A 21,112-nucleotide genomic window follows, 5' to 3' on the forward strand; every position below is an offset into this window, starting at 1 on the left:
TCATCTTGTGTATTTCCTACCTCAGTCCTAGAATCAGCCATTTCTCTAAGGAGCTCTGGTTTCTTTTATTGGAAAATGTTTATTAGAGACCAACATCTGGGCCCTAGGCATGTTCTTTACTACACTCCTGGTATGTAGTTGCTTCTAGGCCCTCCCAGCTGACAGAGCAAGGAAATTTATGTGTGTATACTAAGCCATGTATATACATATATCTATAAGACTTCTCTATGTAACCATCTCTATCAGTATTAATCTAAAATGAGTTCATACTCATGTCTCCAACTTTAATCCATTACCAGATGGCTCATTCTAGCCTCCTCCCCTTGTTTATCTCTAACCATCAACAGTGAGAAACCTGGCTCCCACTGTCCACCATCCATTTACTTAATTGTGCAGTTCCAAATTACATGCATCGTGGTTTCAGAATTGTTAACCTGTACCTCCATGGGTGCAGTAGTTATGTACAGTTCCTTTTGCATTTTGCCTTACGAACTGCACTCATTTCCAGAGTTCGTTAGGTTAGCACCTTTTCCCCATCTCTCCAGTGAGGTTTCATATATTTGTAATATGGACAGATTCTTTGTCACAGTCTGTATTCCATCTGGGGATCCCCTGACTGCCTAAATGATTTTTAAAAATTTGCATGTATTAAAGTTTACTCTTTGAACTGTAAATTTCTCTGGGTTTTGACAAATGCATGGTGTCATATATCCACCTTTACGGTATCAGACAGAATAGTTTCAACCCCCATGCTTCACCTGTTCAACCCCTTGCCCCAAATCCCTGGCAACCACTGATCTGTTTACTACCTCTATGTTGTTGTTGTTAGGTGCCATTGAGTTGGTTCCAACTCACAGCGCCCCTTTGTACAATAGAATGAAACACTGTCTGGTCCTGCATCATCCTCACAATCGTTGCTGTGCTTGAGCCTATCTTTGCAGACACTGTCAGTCCATCTCATTGAGGGTCTTCCTGTCTTTCACTGACCCTCTGCTTTACCAAGCATGATGTCCTTCTCCAGGGACTGGTCCCTCCTGATAATACATCCAAAGTATTTGAGACAAAGTCTCGCCATCCTTGCTTCTATAGTTTTGCCTTTTTCAGAATGTCATATAATTGGAATCACATAGTATGTAGCCTTTTCAGACTGGCTTCTTTCACTTAGCAATATGCGTTTAAGATTTATCAATGCTTTTTCATGCCTTGATAGCTCATTCTTTTTATTGCGGAATAGTATTCCATTGTATGGATGTACCACAGTTTGTTTATTCATTCACCTATTGAAGGACATCTTGATTGCTTCTAGGTTTTGGCAATTATGAATAAAGCCACTATGAAAATTTGCATGCAGGTTTTTATGTGGACATACATTTTCAAGTAGTTGGGTAAATACCTAAGAGTACGATTTCTGGTTCACATGGTAAGTCTATATTTAGCTTCGTAAGAAACTGTCAAACTGTCTTGCAAGTGGCTGCACCATTTTGCATTCCTACCAGCAGTGAACGAGAGTTCTTGTTACTTCACATCCTTGCCAGCGACTGCTACTGTCAGATTTTTGGATTGTAGCCATTCTGATAGATGTCCCAGTAGGTCTTTCACTTCCTCAAATATCTTAGTTCGCTAAGCTTTATAGATCAGTGGGAGTACAGCAGGAGAAGTGGAATCCAATTGGGGATTTGGTTTCCTGAAATAATTAACTGACCATGGGGTTGTAGAACTCTAGAAACAACCTATTATAGTTTTCCCTTCATACTTTTTTTTTGTATGCTGAAGATAATGGAAAATTACCTGAAACATTCTTAAAGAATCTACAGACTTGAACTTGGATGTTATGTATCTATAAGACACATAAGGGATCCAGGTTCACTAATTCCTTCATCCAGTATTTCCTATTGAGTTGTTGAGTATTTGCACTACTTAAAACATGCTGGGTGATGTCCTGAATGGTGGGGATACAGTGATGAGTCTTTTCCCCAGGAAGCTTACCGTCTAACTGGGAAGACAAACAGTTACACTACACAGCAATCAAGCTTATAATGGGGAAGTACAGGGGGCAATGGGAACGCCAAAGTCAGGGCATCTCACCCATCTAAGAGAGGTCAGAGAAGGCTTCATGGAAAAAGTGACCTCTAAGATATGGCCTTCATCAGGAGTCAGCTAACTATGGTCTGTGGGCCAAATCTGCTGCCTGTTTTTGTACTGCCCATGAGCTAAGGATGGTTTTTACATTTTTAAATGGTTGAAAAGAATCAAAAGAGTAATATTTTGTGATACATAAAAATTATATGATATTCACAAATGGCCAACAGACACATGAAAAGATGCTCAATATCATTAGCCATCAAAGAAATGCACATCAAAACCACAATGAAATACCATTTTACTCCCATGAGAATGGCCAAGATAAAAGGAAAATAACAAATGTTGGAGGGGATGTGGAGAAATTGGAATGCTCATCCACTGTTGGTGGAAGTGCAAAATGGCACAGCGATTGTAAAAAACAGCCTGGCAGTTCCTCAAAAAACTAGAGGTAGAGCTACCATATGATCCAACCATTCCACTCCTAGATATATACCGTAGGGATCTAATCCAAGTGACATGAACAGACATGTGCACACACGTTCATTGCAGTACTATTCACAATAGCAAAAGTACTATTCAAAATAGCAAAAAGATGGAAACAACCTAAGTGTCCTTGTATTGCGATGGATTGCTTTTATATGACCTTTCTAGCCATGATCTTGTAACTCCCACCAAAAGATTGGGTGGGACCATGCACATAAGGTGCATGTGGCCCACCAAGGGGATTGGACACTTGCTACTAATGCAAATAAGGTGCATGGAACCCTTGTGGGGGTGGGACCATGCAGATTAGGTGTATGGAACCCTTATGAGGGGATTGGTCGGTTTTGCCATCATGCTAAGGCTTAAAATGAGCCATCCCAGAAGTCGAAAGGGGGGACCTCACTACCACCAAGAAAGGAGAGCTAGGAGTGGAGTGCATCCTTTGGACCTGGGATCCCTGTGCTGAGAACCTCCTAAATCCAGGAGACAGAGAGAGAGAGAGCTGTAGCACCGGAGATGGGAGAGACAACGAGAAGCAGCAGCAGAGAAATGGTGGCAGCAGCGGCAGCAAAACCAGGATGCAGGCAATGGTGTAGTGGGCTTCCTGGCCCATGGAGCGAGTGCCTTTGGGCAGGAGGCTTGCTGGTGGAGTAGGGTGCCTCCAGGCACTTGTTGGAGCTAGGCTAGCAGACCTGTGGAGCTAGAGAGCTGAGTGCTTTAGGCACCAAGGCTTACTGGTGGAGTGGGGTGCCCCTGGAAACTTACTGGTGGAGCTAAAGAGCTTTGTAACACTTGCCAGAGTAGGGCAGACACCAGCTGGCCCAAGAGGCCCAAGGGGCCAAGGGTGGAGAGTCTGAGGGCTCGGGAGAGGCCTGCCTGTGGGCACGGCTGAGAAGCTGTCCTGACAGAAGAACTGTGTCCTAATTCATTTTCTGATCCTGAGTTGTAACCTGTTGCTTCCCTAATAAACTCCATAATTGTAAGTATGGTCTGTGAGTTCTGTGTGGCCATTGCAATGAATTACCGAACCCAGCAAAGAAATAGAAAGTACCGTGGGAGGGACAGCTGGTGTCAGAGTTGGTAAAACGGTTGGAGAGAGGAGGTACGTCTCACCTGCACCTCATAGGAATCAGCTTTGGGCTGATGCTGATGGTGATTCTCTCTCTCCTTAGTGAAGTTAGAGGAGATCAGATGCCCCCACCATGCCACCATTTTTACAGCCCATCAATGGATGAATGGATAAGTAACATGTGGTACATACATACAATGGAATACTACTTAGCGAATAAAGAAAAGAATTTTTCCCAAAACGTCTTGGAATGTGGATTTGGAGGACATTATGTTGAGCAAAATAAGTCAATCACAAAAAAGCAGATATTGTATGTTCTCATCTTTATGAAATGACATGAACAAGTAAATATACAGAAACTAAAACTAAAAAAAAATTATATTCAAATTTCAGTGTCTATAAATAAAGTTTTATTGGAACACCACCATGCTCTTGGGCACTTTTGCAGAGTAGTTGCAACAGTGACCCTATGGCCCACAAAGCCTAAAATATTTACTCTCTGGTCCTTTACAGAAATGGTTTGCCAACCCCTGGCCTACTGAATGAGTAGGAGTTAGCCGTGTAAAGCAGAATCAGCAAGACGAAATTTGGTTTCTGATGGACTCTTTGTATAACTGCAATTACTGCAGTGCATAAAAAAAAAACCTTGCCATCGAGTTGATTTCCACTGATAGCGACGCTATGTACTGTTACAGGGTAGAACTATACTCCATAGAGCTTTCATGGCTGTAATCTTTATGGAAGCAGATCACCAGACCTTTCTTCTGTGGCGTCGCTGGGTGGGTTTGACTGTGAACCTTTAGCTTAGTAGTCAAGTGCAAACCGTTTGTGCCAGACAAGGAAACCAGCTGAGGTTTTTGCAGTCATCCAAATAAGGTGTTGACAACCTGGACTAGTCCAGTAATACTGGGGTTAAGAATATATTGATTTGAGAGGCATTTAGGAAGCAAAATTGAAAGGCCTTGGTGATTGATTGGAAGGATTGAAATGCAATTATTTTCATATTTCAAACAGTTGTCTTTTTTTTTTTTTCCAACTCCAAAGTTTGTTTTTTCTGGTTCATGTGAATGCACAGTTGGAAAAAAATCCATGTTTAGTAATATTCTTCAGAGCAAAATTCTTTAGTGGTGTTTTTCATGCCTCCAGTGATCCTGCCCATAACTTGTATATTGAAGCAGTGGTAATTCAGTGTGGCCTCTTCATGCTGTTCCTTGGTGACAAGGGGTTTGGTTTTTAAGGAGCAGAGGAAGCTATTGGCGGATTGATTTTCCCTTTCAGGTTTATCTTGGTTTAAAATTTTTCCCAAAGTAGTTCTTTGTTGGGAGTCCTCAGGCTTTTTGGTTTTCAAGGTGGTTTGTTGGGACAAACCTCTCTCATTCCCTAGAGCACTTAGACCTTTCTGGTTTTGTATCTGTGACCCTTGCCTTCTTTGTCTTTGGAGTTAAAGTCTCACTGGCAGTTGATGGTAGTAAGATCGTTATCTTATATTTTATAATGCATTTCATGACTTCCAAAGTGCTTACTCACATGTCAGCACACTTTATTCTCACAGGAGACCTGTGAGGAGGGCAGGACAAGTCAAGTAACTGGGATTAAAAGAGATTAAATGAATTGCCCAAAGTCAAAAGGTCAATAAATAGTAGAGAAAGTGATAGAACTTAGGTTTTCAGATCCCATCGTTTTATTTTTTCTAAAATGCACTCTGTCTCCAATATAAGGGAGTTAGACTAGCTGGAATTGTTATGCCTTTGGTAGTAAAGACACCCAGATAAAGTACTCTTTTTTTCCTCTTTGTATGCTCTGTGGGAGCTTCACCCAGACACCAGTATAGGCCTTTCCTATGCTTTCAAGCCGTATGTGGACTGCCAGTAATTCCTAGATGACAAATTCAGAAGCTGTGACCTATGTGTTAAAGTGTATATATAAGTATATTTTAATTCCTTTCCCCTCCTTTTAGGTGGTTCTAACTTTGACAGTTCAAGGCCAAATGGAAAAGGTGTGCTTGGACATGAAGGCTCCTGGGCTCATGATAAACCAGAAAACGTGTTGACAAGGTAATGCAGCTCTCCCTTCATTTCATACCCTTAGGACTGTGGTTCTTCTCCATAGAACTGAGGCCATTGCTCACATGCTGTAAGTTGTCACAGGGTAGCTGGCCTAAGAAATGTTCTTCACAGTAGCTGACATTTAGCGAGCACTTAACTGTGATGCCAGGCACCATGCTAAGTGCTCGGTCATTATCATCTCTGTTTCACAGCTCAGGAAACTCAGGTAAAGAGATGTGATGTAACTCAACCAAGGTCCCAGAACTAGCAAGTGGAGGATCTAGGATTTGAAACTGGCAGTGTAACCCAACTTTAGAAATATGTAAGGTTAGAAACATTTTGAGATCTCTCTTCCGTTTCTTTTAGGAGCCCTGGTGGCTCAGTGGTTAACAGCTTGGCTGCTTACCAAAAGGTTGGCAGTTCGAATCTACCAGCTGCTCCTTGGAAACCCTATGGGGCAGTGCTACTGTGTTCTATAGGGTCCCTGTGAGCTGGAATCGACTCCAGGGCAATGGGTTTTGGTTTTCCTTTTTTAATTTACTCCTTTTTTTAATCTGTACTGCAGTGCCCCCTACTGATCATAGTGAGAATCATCTGGCCAAGGGAAAACCACTTACTTGGTCAGTATTTTAATTGTGCGCTTAAATAACAATGAACAATCCCTGAAGTTTAAATGTAGTTGTATTATTCTCAATTCATTTTTGAGCATTGTTAGTATACATAGATAACATTTTTACATAGACTTAATTGGTATGTACATGATAATATTAAATGCTTTGTATATCTTAATTCATTAAGTCATCTTTAACAAATATTTCTTGGGCAATTATATAGGATCCTGTTAGGTAAATGTGTCACATTTTGATTAACTTTTAATGTTTGCATTTGAATAATTTTCAATAAGACTGTAAACACTTTTGTGAGTGTTGGCTTTCTTTTTATTTTGAATTTATCCTTGTTTAATAGATTTAGGGAACTAGAATTATCAAGTCAGAGAATCCGGGTAGTTTTATAATCTTGTTTTGTGACACTAGTGTACAGAAAGTGCACTGTCAGGTCTGAATTCTAATCCAGACTCTGCCACCACCTAGCTGGGAATCATTGATGATGCTGGGTCTCATATGAAAAATGAAGGGATTAGATTAGATGATTTTCAAGATCATCTCCTGGTCTGAGATTTTGAGTCTGTTATCAGAAAGGAGCCCTGGTGGTGCAGTGGTTAAGAGCTCAGCTGCTAACCAAAAGGTTGGCAGTTTGAATCCACTAGCCACCCCTTGGAAACCCTAGGGGCAGTTCTGTTCTGTCCTGTAGGGTCACTATGAGTCGGAATCAACTCGACGGCAGTGGGTTTCGTTTGGTTTCGGTGATTATCAGAAAAATCCCCAATAATTACTGCGTAATCAACAGTGTATAAGTTCACTTGATTCCACATAGAAATAATATGGTTTTAATAAATAAATTTTACTTTGGCCTCCTTTAGTGTTTTGCGACTCAGATGCTTGTGTGTGGAAACTTTGAGCTTAATATTCACGTGTTCTGTCATGGAGGACTCATCAAAATCTGGTAATTTTTTTGTGTATGTTTTTAGACAGAATAAATCCAAGTCTGAAATTACCGACATGGTTCGCTCCTCCACTATCACAGTATCACACAAGGCTCATATTTTATCGATGCAGAAGTTTGGACTGCGAGATACACTTGTGAAATCACAGGTAGCACAGAAAGAAGAGGATTATACCTATCTCCAGAACTTCAGGTAGCTAACTGGGTCTTCAGTGGTTTTCTAAGGAAAATGATCATTCCACTCTGAAATTTAAACACTTCCCCTTGTACCCTGGATTTGTAAGCAAATCATTTTATAGGCTGTCTCCCATCATTTTCTAAATGAGTGATTTTTTTTTTTGGAAGATTTTTTTTTTTAAATTAATAGACTTTATATTTTTAGAGCAGTTTTAGGTTTATAGAAAAATTGAGTAGACAGTACAGAGAGTTCCCATATGTCCCCTTCCCCTGACACACACAGTTTTTCCCTTTATTAACATCTTGCATTAGTGTGATACATTTGTTATAATTGATGCACTGATATTGATAATATTGATACATTATTATTAACTAAAGTCCATAGTTTACTTTAGAGTTCCCTCTTGTTGTACACAAGTTAGTTTTGACAAATGTATAATGTCCTGTATCCACCATTATAGTATCGTACAGAATAGTTTCACTGCCCTAAAAATCCCTTGTGCTCTACCTATTTATTCATCCCTTCCCACAACCACTTACTTCTTACTGTCTCTATTGTTTTGCCTTTTCTAAAATGCTATATAGTTGCAAACGTACAATATGTAGCCTTTACAAGCTGGCATCTTTCACTTAGCAATATGCATTTAAAATTCTTGCATGTCTTTTCATGACTTGATAGCTTATTTCTTTTTATAGCTGAATAATATTCCATTATATGGATGTACCACAGTTTATTTATTCACTGTTGAAGGACATCTTGATTACTTCCATGTTTTGGCAGTTATGAATACAGCTGCTATAACATTCATGTATGGATTTTTTTGTAGACGTAAGTTTTCAACTTGTTTGGGTAAATACCGAGGAGCACGATTGCTGGGTCGTATGGTGAGACTATGTTTAGTGTTGTAAAAAACTGGCAAACTGTCCTCCACAGTGGCCATACCAGCAACGAATGAACGTTCCTGTTGTTCCACTTCTTGGCCAGCATTTGGTGTTGTCAGTGTTTTGGATTTTAGCCATTCTGATGGGTGTGTAGTGATATCTCATTGTTGTTTTAATTTGCAATCCCTAATGACCTATGATGTTTCCCATCTTTTCATATGACTTTCATGCTTTTTTAGCAAGTGTCTGTTCTGGCCGGGCACTATGGTGAGTATAGTATAGTGGGAGTGACACAACTGCAAATGGTTACAGAAATATTTGCAGAGGTATGTGGGTATAGAAGAGGGAGTGATATCCTAATGTTTGTTTATTCCTCTGAGGTTTTTTTTAATTCCCTTAGTCATTCTGGGCCTTTGAAGAACATCAGTTAAAATGAAGTTAGTTGGTATTTTCATAATCTTTTTAGACAGATTACTGACACTTCAATGAATTAAAGTTTCAGGATTCCTCTAGATCTTTTTAAATCATTGCAATGGGGCTATAAGACAAAGTAACATTATTTCTAGAGCTATAAACGGTAAATTATGAAAAACAGCCTTTTGGACACTGGTGTTGCTTTTCTACAGAAAGTAATTACCAAGACACTTTCCAGTTTTTCATTTCAGTAGAATACACAGGGTAAAGAAGCATTTTGTGGATTATGGCTCTATAATGGCTGTTAAAAGGAAATAGGAATATTCAGAGTATGTCTGTACTGTTTATTGTTATTATCACAAGAGCAACAAATATCATGTCAGACTGTAAGCCATCCCTTGGTGCCAATCATTGGTCTAGGTTAGATATGACATTTCTTATGTCTTAAAAGTACTCCAGAGAGACTGAAACCAGGCCAAGTCAGCATAAAATGCTTTTTTCTGTCATCTGCAAACTCTTCCTAGTCATTGATTCTCTTTGGTGACAGGTTCTTTGTGGGAACATACAACGTGAATGGACAGTCCCCCAAAGAATGCCTCCGGCCCTGGCTAAGCCATGGTATCCAGGCTCCAGATGTGTACTGTGTCGGGTGAGTGCTTCTCTCCTAGTCTCTGTACATCCTCAACAATGTATAGCTGTGGCTGAAGGGGTGGGGATATGAATATGTAACTGAGTGTTCACAGCAGGTGGAGGAAATTGAAAAACAAGCATGTAGTTAATAGCAGCTGCTTCTCTGTTTGATGTTCTTCCTCATGTTAAACAAATTTCTGGTTTTTTAAAGCACTATTAAGAAGTGCTGTGCTTGGCATTTAAATGCTAATATTAATTTTTAGTGTAGCCCTCTGTCAGAATCAGTGCATCTTGAACTGCGTCTCATTACTTAGACATTCAACATTTTGTTGGTCACAAAGTAAACGTATCTTTTGCCAGGGAAGGAAGGTTAACTAAAAAAAGCCCTATCACAAATTCACATAAAAAGACCATACTTAATGGTCTGACAGAGATTAGAGGAACCCCCGAAACTATGGCCCCTGGATGCTCTGTTAACCCAGAACTGAAACCATTCCTGAAGCCCACTCTTCAGACAAAGATTAGACAGGACTATAAAACAAAAAATAATACACATGAGGAGTGTGCTTCTTAGTTCAATCAGATATATGAGACCAAATGGGCAGCTCCTGTCTAAAAGCAGGATCAGAAGGCAGGGAGGGACAGGAAAGGGACGAATGGACACAGGGAATCTGGTGTGGAAAGGAGGAGGGTGCTGTCACATTGTGAGGATTGCAACTAATGTCAAGAAGCAATATATGTATAAATTTTTGTATGTGAAATTAACTTGAGCTGTAAACTTTCACCTAAAGCACAATTAAAAAAAAAAAAAAGCCCCATCAGTCATTTTTTTTGCACACTTCCTGTCTTCTCACCACTATACTAGCCACTGTTGGGGGTGAAGGAGCAAAAGAAAACTATATGATGCAGTGGAAAGCAGTCAAGTAATCAGACAACATATTCCATTTGGGTAAATCTAAAAAGATCTCTTTAAAGTGTTAAAAAGCAAAGATGTCACTTTGACGACTAAGGTGCGCCTCACCCAAGCCATGGTCTTTTCAATTGCCTCGTATACATGCAAAAGTTGGATAATGAAAAAGGAAGATTGAAGAAGAATTGACACATTTGATTTTTGGTATTGGCGAAGAATATTGAATATACCGTGGACTGCCAGAAGAATGAACAAATCCATCTTGGAGGAAGTACAGCCAGAATGCTCCTTAGAAGCGAGGATAGCGGGACTTCATCTTGCTTACTTTGGATACATCATCAGGAAAGACCAATCTCTAGAAAAGGACATCATGCTTGGTAAAGTAGAGGGTCAGTGAAAATGAGGGAAACCCTTCATGAGATGGATTGACACAATAGCTGCAATAGTAGGCTGAAACATACCATAATTATAAGGACTGCACAGGAGTCGCTAGGAGTCACAGCCAAATCAACAGCAACTAAAAACAACAAAAAGTTTGAATTCCAGTTTGCCACTGGCGCTTATGTGAACTTCTGTGAATGAGACTGAGTTCAGTGATCTCAGTTGTAAAATGGGGATGCGTCCACTTCCTTCATAGGCTGATTATGAAGAGTAAATGAGCTGAAGTTTGTGAAAGCACCTTTAAGGTCCTCGGCATTTAGTTCCTTGGCAATAAGTGTTTATTTTTCCTCCCTCCTCTGGGAACCTCCTGAGGGTCCTACAGTTGAGCTAGAAAGTTAGGACTTATATACCTAAACCAATCTGGGAACATGTCATATTACCTTTCTCTACTCCCTAACTGGTTGCTTTTCCCCACAGGTTCCAGGAGCTTGATCTGAGTAAGGAAGCCTTTTTCTTTCATGATACCCCAAAGGAGGAAGAGTGGTTTAAAGCTGTATCAGATGGTCTTCATCCAGATGCCAAATATGCAAAGGTAATAGAGGAGTTACCAAAAACCAAACCCATTGCCGTCGAGTCGATTCTGACTCATACTGACTCTATAGGACACAGTAGACTGCCCCATAGGGCTTCCAAGGAGCGGCCGGTGGATTTGAACTGCCAACCTTTTTGGTTAGCAGCTGAACGCTTAACTACCGTGCCACCTAATTTTATGGTGCCATGCAGGGAAACTGTAAGATAATTTTTCACTTTATCATGTTGTTGTTGTTGTTAGCTGCTGTCGAGTCACCATCCAACTCATGGCAACCCAAGCACAACAGGATCAGACCGTTGTGATCCATAGAGTTTTCACTGGCTGATTTATGGAAGTAGATCTCCAGGTCTTTCTTCCTAGTCTGTCTTACTCTGGAAGCTCTGCTGAAACCTGCTCAGCATCAGAGCAACACACAAGCCTCCACTGAATGTGGATGGTGGCTGTGCTTGTGGTGCATTGGCTGGGAATCGAACCTTGGTCTCCCACGTGGAAGGCGAGAATTCTACCTCTGAACCACCACTGCCTTCAGCCTTTATCGTATCATAGGATGAACCTTGTAAACATAATGCTGAGTGAAGTAAGTCAGTTGTAATTGTCCTCGTATTTTCAGTTCCAGATCTTCTAGGAGGGGTGTCTCTGGGTGGAAAAGATGCAGGGTCTCGGCAGCATCATAGGCTATTTAGGTTATCACGTAGTGTGCTCAGTGAGTCAAGCCCTGTAAATGTGGAGAAGGAGATACATCAATACCCTCAGCCAGCTTTGGGATATTTATTCCTGTTTTCAGTTTCTGTTTAATGCCATGACTTGAATAGGCTCTATTGTTTGGCTCTGCTTTCCAGGTGAAGCTCATCCGACTGGTTGGGATCATGCTGCTGTTATATGTCAAGCAAGAACATGCAGCGCACATCTCAGAAGTGGACGCAGAGACGGTGGGGACCGGAATCATGGGGAGGATGGTGAGTCCCTGGCTGGTATGTTTGGTGCTCTGAGGGCCCCAGAGCTTTTACTCAGCTTCTCATGGTACAGTGACGTTTGAGGGTGCTGGTGCTGCAAGATGAGTTGTACCCTCAACAGGGCTAGATTGAGCAGACTATTTATAAATTGTGTTTTAGTGAGTTGCTGGCTGATTTGCCCCCCTAGTGTGCATCCTTGTGTTCATGCAACACTGGAGCCTCCAGCTGATCCTCCCATTTAACCCATGAAGTATTTTGAAGAGACTGTGTTGAGTCATCAAGGAAAAGGAAGAATGCTCAAAGTAGGTGTGCAACTTCCTCTTCTTCTTGAGGCTATTAAAATGCTGCTTTCAGGTTCTGCTGCAGGAGCTCAGCTTCATGTGGAAAAGGAAGAACATAGGCTTTGCCTGTGGTTTAGTGAAAAGAACATGGACTGACCTGATGAATGAACCTTGAAAACATTATGCTGAGTGAAATAAGTCAGTCACAAAGGACAAATACTGTATGATCCCACTTATATGAAATATCTAGAATAGGCAAGTGCATAGAGATCAAAGTTTATTAGTGGTTACCAGGGGTGGATCGGAGTGGGGGGAGGGAAGACACAATGCTTAGGGGACACTGAGTTTCCATTAAGGGTGAGGGAAAAATTTGGGAATAGATAAGGGTGATGGTTGAACAACATGATGAATGTAATTAATGTCACTGAATTGTAATGTGAAGTTTGTTGCAATGGCAAATGTTTTGTTACGTATCTATTTACCACACAAAAAAACAAACATGGACTGAGAGCTGGTCATGGACCCAGCTTTGCCCCTGGAGGGCTAGTCATTTTGCCTTCTTGGATTTATTTTCTTACCTGTAAAATATAGACGATATAGATAGTAACAGCTGCCTTACTTAACCTCACAGGATTATTATGGCGACCAATTAAGAGGAAAACATTTGGAAAATTTACGGGTTTAAGTGACTGACACAAGATGCGAGTTGGATTTCTGTTTTGGGATCCTTTTCCTAGGGTAACAAAGGAGGTGTGGCGATCAGGTTCCGGTTCCACAACACCAGCATCTGCATTGTGAATTCTCATTTGGCAGCCCACACCGAAGAGTATGAGAGGAGGAACCAGGACTATAAAGACATTTGTTCCCGAATGCAGTTTTATCAGGTTGACGCAAGCCTGCCCCCTCTCACCATCAGCAAGCACGAGTGAGTCTGGGCGTCTGCCCCGTGCATTTCACCTCGTCTGATATGCAGAGTTGTAGGCCCTGTGTTTTGTTGGGCAGGTGACTGAAGGAGGCTTCCCACTGCAGGAGTGGTAGTATCTGCCAGCTCTCAGTTACATATGAATTAATAGTTTTTGGGAATTTTCAGTTTCCTAACTTAACATCTGGCAAAAACCAAATAAACGAAACCTGTTGTCATTGAGTCGATTCTGACTCATGACAATCCCGTGTGTTACAGAGTAGAACTGCTCTATAAGATCTTCTTGGCTGTAATCTTTACAGAAGCAGATCACCAGGCTTTTCTTCCCTGTGCAGCTGGGTGGGTTCAAACCACCAACCTTTAGATTAGTCATTGAGCGCAAACCATTTCCACCACCAAGGGACCTTACCATCTGGCAGACCTCTAAAATCTTTCTCAAACATCATTTGTCTCCAGAAAATGTCTAAGATTATTTAAATCTGGGTCTGCTTTGATCCAACACCAAATATGTCTGTTCTTTCCAGAAGCATGTGAAATTGGGAATTGGGCTGCATTTGTTTGCCTTCACTGACAGTCTTTTTGTCCTCTTGATTCAACTTTGCAAAGCTATAGTTGCAGCTCTTGGAGCCCCTTGTGCTAATTTTTGTTTATTTTCTTTATCTCTAAAACTTCTTGTCTAAATTCAAAGCATATTAGAATTTCAGACTTTACGGTAACACCTAAAGCTTGTGCCACTTCTTTTATAAAGAGGAAGACACCCCTGGGGTCATAGTGTCTGTCAGGGAGTGAACAGAGTCAAGCCTCCTCTTCCTGCCTGCTGGGGTGGGAATGTCTTGAGCAGAAGCTCATTGGTATTCTGGAAGCTGACAGAGTGGCTTTCATTCTCCAGGGAACCCAGCGGGGAGCATCTTATAGCTGAGCTCTTCCTTTCCGGTGAACCTGCAGCATCCTCGTTTGTGAGGTTGCAGCTTGCATGTCAGTTGGTCTGCTTTTAGCTTGTGGCTGCATTTATTTTGGGGCATGTGTACTGCTGTGCGGATTCTCTAATGACATGGTTGTTGGGTTTGGATAGAATAGTATTAGACTTCTTTGGATGTGTAATGGCATCTGGGGGCATTCTTTATCCCAAAGCAGTAGGTATAATAAAACACCTGTCACACTCTGCACAGGAAGGCAAAAAGAGCCAACTGATAACAGGGTGGTGGGTAAGTGGAGAACCCACTGTAAAGGTGGAGCTTTGTTTCAGAGCAACACGGCCCAGACACAAAGGCAGAGAGGGTGCTTTGTGAACTTGGGTGTGCCTGGAGGCAGAGGCAATCATGGCATCGTCTGGTTTGGGGCCCTGTGACTCTGTTTTTTGCCTCTTCCCAAGAATGAGATAAGTTAGCGTCTTGCTTTTAGATCTTAGTAGTCTGTCTTTTCAACCATGCAAAAATAAAATATTCAAGGAGAACTCAAGGCTATTTATAATGAACTTGGACCAAGATAATTGAATAAGCAGCTTGTTAGACATGGTATTAAAGGGGATGGCAAGAGGAAAAAATTCCCTGTACACCAGATGACTTCCCCACCTAGCTCCTAAGAGACTGAGCCTCAGAGGTCTCCCTTGAGAAGCACCCTGGATAGGATGGTCCATGTTCCTTCTAAACTCTCTTATCTTTGTGCTCTGTCCTCACAGTGTGATTCTGTGGCTGGGGGACCTCAACTACAGGATAGAAGAGCTGGATGTCGAAAAAGTGAAAAAGCTCATCGAAGAGAAGGCCTTTCAAACCCTGTATGCATATGATCAGGTACAGATGGCCAGCTGTGCCCTTGGCAAGCAGCTGCCCTCTCACTGTGGGCACAGACACACTGGGTTTCCCAATCTCAGGCCTCTTCTTCCTTGGCTTGGGAGATTTCCCTGAGGAGCTGATGCTGTCCAGGCATTTCTTTGTTTCATCTGCATTTCCCTTCCCTCTTCCAGAGTTAGCACCCCATTGGCTCTTTCCTTGAGGTGCCTGGTCTGCTTTCTCTCTCTCTTTCTTACTCACTCACTCACTCTCTCTCTCACTCAGGAGGTCTTAAATTGGGGCTAAGAGGATAGCAAGCTTCTTGTAAGGAAGATACTTGGTATATGTAGGCTGATTTAATGATTTTTTTTAGAATGAGCCTCCTGCTCCCTCTCTCCTTCTCCTCACCAGACTTGCCTAGTATGGGTGGACAACTCTTCTTTCTGAGTGGCTTTCTTCACTTCCCTCAAGAATCAGTTCTGTAATCTCCTGTTCTCCACTGTGGTTTGGCTTAGCGTTTTTTCTTAGAGCGTTAACCATTTCAGAGTACAAGAGAAATCTGTTTCTAACTTCCTCCAGTCTACTCCTCTGAATAGATTTCAGAACTGTTCAAGTGGTCAGAGTTGTTCAGAATGTTAAAGTCCTTTTTCTTTACAGTTTTCTCCCCCTTTCAATATGCTAAGTATTGTCATTAGTCTAAATCTTTTTATTACCCATTTTTCCCCCCAACGCAGGTCAATTGAAGGAAAAAAAACAAAATAAAACAAACCCATTTTGTTGTCTGTCTTTACAGAATAATCTTCTCTTTATTGGCCCATTTTTCTCTCCAGTTTTATTTCTTGGTAAATTACATTTATTCTCTTCAATCCCCATTTCAGCATTAACCTGGCTAGTTCTGTAACTCTGTTTATGGCTTCTGTGTTCTGGACTGAGGCATTCTAATTCTCCTTGTAGTTTGATACTTGTCTCTTCTTGCTTCCTTTTCTTGTCTTTCCTGAGATTATAGTCCTCGTTTTGTGTGGTCTTTTTTGCTTTCCAGATGGTTTTAAGGTCTTTATATACTCATTCAGGAAGCACCCGCTTACATTAATACTTACATTTTTATTATTTCCTATTGCTTTTTCTTTAATAATTTTTTGGGAAATTATGTTTCAGGAAATTTGGCAAGCCGTGTCCCCAGGACAGCTGACCCTGTGCCCAACGTTAGAGCTCACAGCTCTTCCCCAGTCCGCTCATTACTAAGCTTGGGGCTCCAGGGAAGAGGCAGGAGCACCTGTGGTTTTTTCTCTTCCTGGGAATGTGATCTGGAAGGAGCTCCTAGCATCAGTGCAGGAGGAGGAATGCTAGCTACTATTATAACGTGTCAGGCACTGTTCTAAGTTGAAAGTTAATCTTCCAAAAAATCCTAAGAAGTAGATTCTGTTATAAATCCGAAATTTACAGATGGGGAAACCAAGGCACAAAGCTTTCCCCAGGTCACATACCTCATTTGACAACACAGTGCTATCTCTGTGTATAGTACACACAGATGAAGTGTTTGGTGCCAAGGAGGGAAAAACTCCATGTCCGGTGGTACCTAATCTTCCTAGAGACATCTCGGTAAGATGGTGCTGAGGCCTCTGGGATTCAGGTACACTCTTAGACCGAAAAAAAAACCCACACCCATTGCCGGCGAGTTGGTTCTGACTCATGGAGACCCTTTAGAGCCTTTAAAACTGTACTGGTGAAGGAATGACCAGCTTGCTCCTCTTCCTAGTAATTAGTTAACTCAGAGTCTTATGGAATAGCTTTCTCATGAGGCTCTTCCCTCTGGGTTGTAATTTGGATTTCAGATTTACTTCCTTTTCTCTGCCAGTTCAAGGTTTGGTCTTTTTATTCTGAAAAAAATTTTTTTTTTCTTCTTCTTCCATTGTTTTGTATAGTTGAAAAATCAAGTGGCTGCAAAGGCTGTCTTTGAAGGCTTCACAGAGGGTGAGCTCACGTTCCAGCCTACTTATAAGTATGATACTGGCTCTGACGACTGGGATACCAGGTAGGTCAGAGGTTGCTTCAGGGAGCTGGAGCAAATAGAAACCCAGAGGTTCTGGGAGGCACTTGCCTTTATGGACCTAAAGAGGAAGATGAGTTGCCTGTGACTTTTCTCCTGTATTTTGAGCTCTAGTCAAACATTTTTTTCCTCATATCTGCTCATTAAACAGCCTGTCTTCCTATGTGCTGCTTTCTTTCCCTTTTGCCTCCATTTAATTTGACTGCCTTATCCTTTGTTCTGTAATAAATTCTTGATACTGATTTACTTTTCAGCTCTACTTAGGATGAAGAGATGATTCTAGCTAAGTTAGCTTGTGCTTAGTCATTACAAGGTAGTTAATATTTCCATTACAAGATAGTTAATATTTTTTATTAATACTGTTTGCCACACACTATTCGGTACACTTTATTTGTATTATTTCATTTAATCTTCTCAACAGCCCTTTCAGGTAGGTACAATTTCCTATCCTCCTTTTATAAATTAGGGAACCAAGGTACAGAGAGCCTCTCAAGCATGCAAGTGAGAGAACCAGGATTTGAATCCAGGCAGTTGGACTTCAGATCCTGTTCCCTTAACCACTATCCTTTAAGGACCGTAAAGTACTTAATCTCAGATTGCCTTTTTGACTCCTTCCTGATCCCCACTGGAGAGTAAAGGGCAGTGTTTTGGCTTTGAGCTTTTGTAGTTGTTTTGGATGATTCCCACAGGATACGTGTTTTTCGTTGGTGGACCTGAATCACTCTCGCCTCATCAGATCACCTGGCTCCGTGGACTCAGACGCTTTGCCCTGTCATTCCCTGACCGAGCAAGGGTGCTAGCCAGCCAGGAGGTGCTGCTGTCTCTGTGAGTGCTCCCACTGTGGACTTTGCATTTCAGTGAGAAGTGTCGTGCACCTGCCTGGTGTGACCGGGTCCTCTGGAAGGGGAAGAACATCACTCAGCTGAGTTACCAGAGCCACATGGCCCTGAAGACCAGTGACCACAAGCCTGTCAGCTCAATGTTTGACATTGGGGTAGGTGGGCAACTGGTACCTGTTGTAATTGTTCTGTGGGGAATTGGTTCTCACAGCCCAAACCACTTTTGTCTTTCTGGTCTTCTCCACCCCCTTGAGTGTGAGGAACATTATTTTTAAAATCGTTTTAACATTATAAAAGTAATTCACTATTGGGGTATATAGTACCTCTACTCTATATTTCTACATACATGTCAGTTCCCTTATGCTTTTGGACTATATCTTTCCAGACTTTTTTTTAATGCATTTATAAATACATGTGTCAGTGCTCTATATACAGCATAGAGGATATTTTTTTCTTTTTTGATAGAAGAGATCATATTATACATATTGTTCTGAGAACATCTTTTTTTTCCCCCACTGAATATGTCTTTGGAGATCTTTCCATGTCAGTAAGGGTAGAGCTTCCTCTTTATTTTTAAAGGCTACAAAGTATTCCATAGTATGGATGAACCATAACATGTGATTGATGACCTTTTATTTCCAAAGTTTTGGCACTATATGAGCACCACATGTGTATCTGTGTGTACCTGTGTGAGTATTTCTGTAGCATGAAATTCCTAGAGGTGAAATTAGTGGCTCAAAGACAGATGTATTTTAAATTTATTAGATACTGCTAAATAATCCTCCCAACAATCCTTACCATTTTCTGCCAACTATGTATGAGTCTATTTTTTCACACTCTTGCCAATATTGGATTTTATCAATCTTTTAAATTTTTGTCAACCCAATGAAGAAATATATATATATGTATGCACATACATATCTATCTATATCTATATAATAATTTATTCTTTTAGATTACATTTCCCTGACTACTAGTAATTTGAACATCTTTTCATTTGTATTTCTTTGTATTTCTTCTTCAGTGACTTTTGTGTTTCTTTACCAATCTCAAGGGTGTGAGTAGAGTTGTATCAGAATCTATGAGAGTCTGGGTATTTTGAGAAAAGTTTAATGAATGTTGTGATTTTATTATTGGAAAAGGGGAGAAAACTTATAATTCAAAATACAGAAGGGAAAGCTTGACAGAATCTCCTTGGTTGATAGAACATGGTTTAAAAAAAACTTGAGAAACACTGCCTTAAATCAAAGCCCTAGAATAGTTTCCCACTGCGGGCATGTTAGCAGCAGCAAGCAAAATCGAAGTAGGCACTGGGCACCTGTCTGCTCTAGACCTGTAGACCTAAGGCCTGGCTGAACTGCCAACCAAGCTTTCACTCTCTTATCTTCTTTCTGCTAATCAGGAAGCAGTTGACTTTACCTCAAGCTTTGCCTCCAGGGGACCCTATTAATTATATTGTTAATTGGGTTCTTTGTTAATCAAATCTTTTTCACTTTTGCTTTCTGTAGAAGACTACTGTGTTGCTATCACCTATTTCCCCTTGCTGTGGATGCCCTCCACACTGACAAGAAGGAAGTGGGCAGAAGCCAAGGTACTCAGCCTCTGGTGTTTTCCTTCCAGGTGAGGGTCATAAATGAAGAGCTTTACCGGAAGACTCTGGAGAAGATTGTTCGCTCCCTGGATAAAATGGAAAATGCCAACATTCCCTCTGTGTCCCTCTCCAAGCTAGAGGTAGGAAGGACACGTTAAGAATATCAGCACCAGACTCTTCTGTTGATAGAACTTAAAGCTCCCTCAGCTACTAGGGCTAAGAAGAGGAACCATCAGACTACTGGAGTCTAGTCTTTCTTGATAGGCTGCTTCTAGATGATGTGAGGCTAGTGATGCTAGTTGAGAAGAGATGGATTGTTGGTTTAGGTTATGTTTATCTCCTGATCTTCTAAGCCATTAGTCTTTAGCCTGTTGTGGCTCATATATTTCATCCACACATGGGCCATCCATGAGTTAAATAATGGCATGTTTTTTGTTGTTGTGTATCATCGAGTCGATTCAACTCATAGCAACCCTGTAGGACAGAGAAGAACTTCCCCATAGGATTTCCAAGGCTGTAATCTTTACAGAAGCAGACCGCCACATCTTTCTCCCGTGGAGCAGCTGGTGGGTTTGAACTGCCAACCTTTTGGTTAGCAGCCTAGCACTTAATCACTGTGCCACCAGAGCTCCTTAAATAATGGCGTAGATGATCCAAAATGCTGTTTGGTTTTGGGGTAACTGGTATGTATCCTTGCAATGGATTTGTTTTCCTAGTGATGCTTTGCTTTGACTGGGATTAAATAGAGTCTGAATTTCTTGGATACACGCTAGTTGATGGGAGGGAAGGCACTATAGGATAGTGATGAGCAGTGGGGGAAGTCAAATTAAAGATTTTTCATGAAGTGCCACAGCATAGATCATTCAGAATTGACAATACCAAACAGTCACTCAAATGGGGGTTTATGGTGAGGGTGCTTTTGATGCCCCAGATATCTAGTTCTTTGGAAGGATGAGCTTGATCTTCATGTTTGGGGGTGGAATTTGTGAAGGGTGTTTTGGAAATGATCTTTGAGTATAGAAGACTTAAACTTTGACTCCTTCAGGAAATTTATTTACCAAAACAACTTGAGTTTTTGGGTTAAACATAGACAATGGGTCTTTAGTGGTAGCTGTGGCCTCCCAGGTAAATACTTAACAAAACAGAAACATTATTATTATTATTTTTTTATATCTTATTGTACTTCAGGTGAAGGCTTACAGAACAAATAGCTTCTCATGAAACAGTAGTACACATGTTTTATGACATTGGTTAACAACCCCACAACATAAATTCTCTAAATTCTCAACCTTTTTTCTTTTTTTTGGGGAAAATACACATAGCCAAAGATACACCATTTCAAAAATTTCTACATACACAGTTCAGTGACATTGACTACGCTCTTCCAATTGTGCTATTATTCTCACTTAAGATGAAGACTTACAGAACAAAATAGTTTCTCATTTAACAGTTACTACAAATGTTGCCCTATGACAATGGTTA

The 21,112-nt window shown here is 41.0% G+C and overlaps 1 protein-coding gene across 7 annotated transcripts in view; it reads left to right on the forward strand.

Moving 5' to 3' along the window:
* INPP5B (inositol polyphosphate-5-phosphatase B) overlaps window positions 1–21,112 on the forward strand; it is a 49,637-nt gene that overhangs the window by 19,319 nt on the left and 9,206 nt on the right. For 6 of the 7 annotated variants that reach the window (XR_002823252.1, XM_023727213.1, XM_023727217.1 and 3 more), the window contains exons 2-11: window positions 5,592–5,688; window positions 7,268–7,435; window positions 9,263–9,364; window positions 11,114–11,228; window positions 12,068–12,184; window positions 13,200–13,387; window positions 15,063–15,174; window positions 17,076–17,185; window positions 18,059–18,194; window positions 19,660–19,770. Coding sequence is in view for 6 of the 7 variants with exons in the window: in XM_023727213.1 (XP_023582981.1) it covers window positions 5,592–5,688; window positions 7,268–7,435; window positions 9,263–9,364; window positions 11,114–11,228; window positions 12,068–12,184; window positions 13,200–13,387; window positions 15,063–15,174; window positions 17,076–17,185; window positions 18,059–18,194; window positions 19,660–19,770 (1,256 nt within the window). In the remaining variant the exon portion in view is untranslated. Of the gene's footprint in view, window positions 1–5,591; window positions 5,689–7,015; window positions 7,243–7,267; window positions 7,436–9,262; window positions 9,365–11,113; window positions 11,229–12,067; window positions 12,185–13,199; window positions 13,388–15,062; window positions 15,175–17,075; window positions 17,186–18,058; window positions 18,195–19,659; window positions 19,771–21,112 lie in introns of those variants that run through there. The other variant, XM_023727214.1, reaches the window with a different exon arrangement.

This window comes from Trichechus manatus, unplaced genomic scaffold (genome assembly GCF_000243295.1).
Source record: "Trichechus manatus latirostris isolate Lorelei unplaced genomic scaffold, TriManLat1.0 scaffold00015, whole genome shotgun sequence".
NCBI lineage: Eukaryota > Metazoa > Chordata > Mammalia > Sirenia > Trichechidae > Trichechus > Trichechus manatus.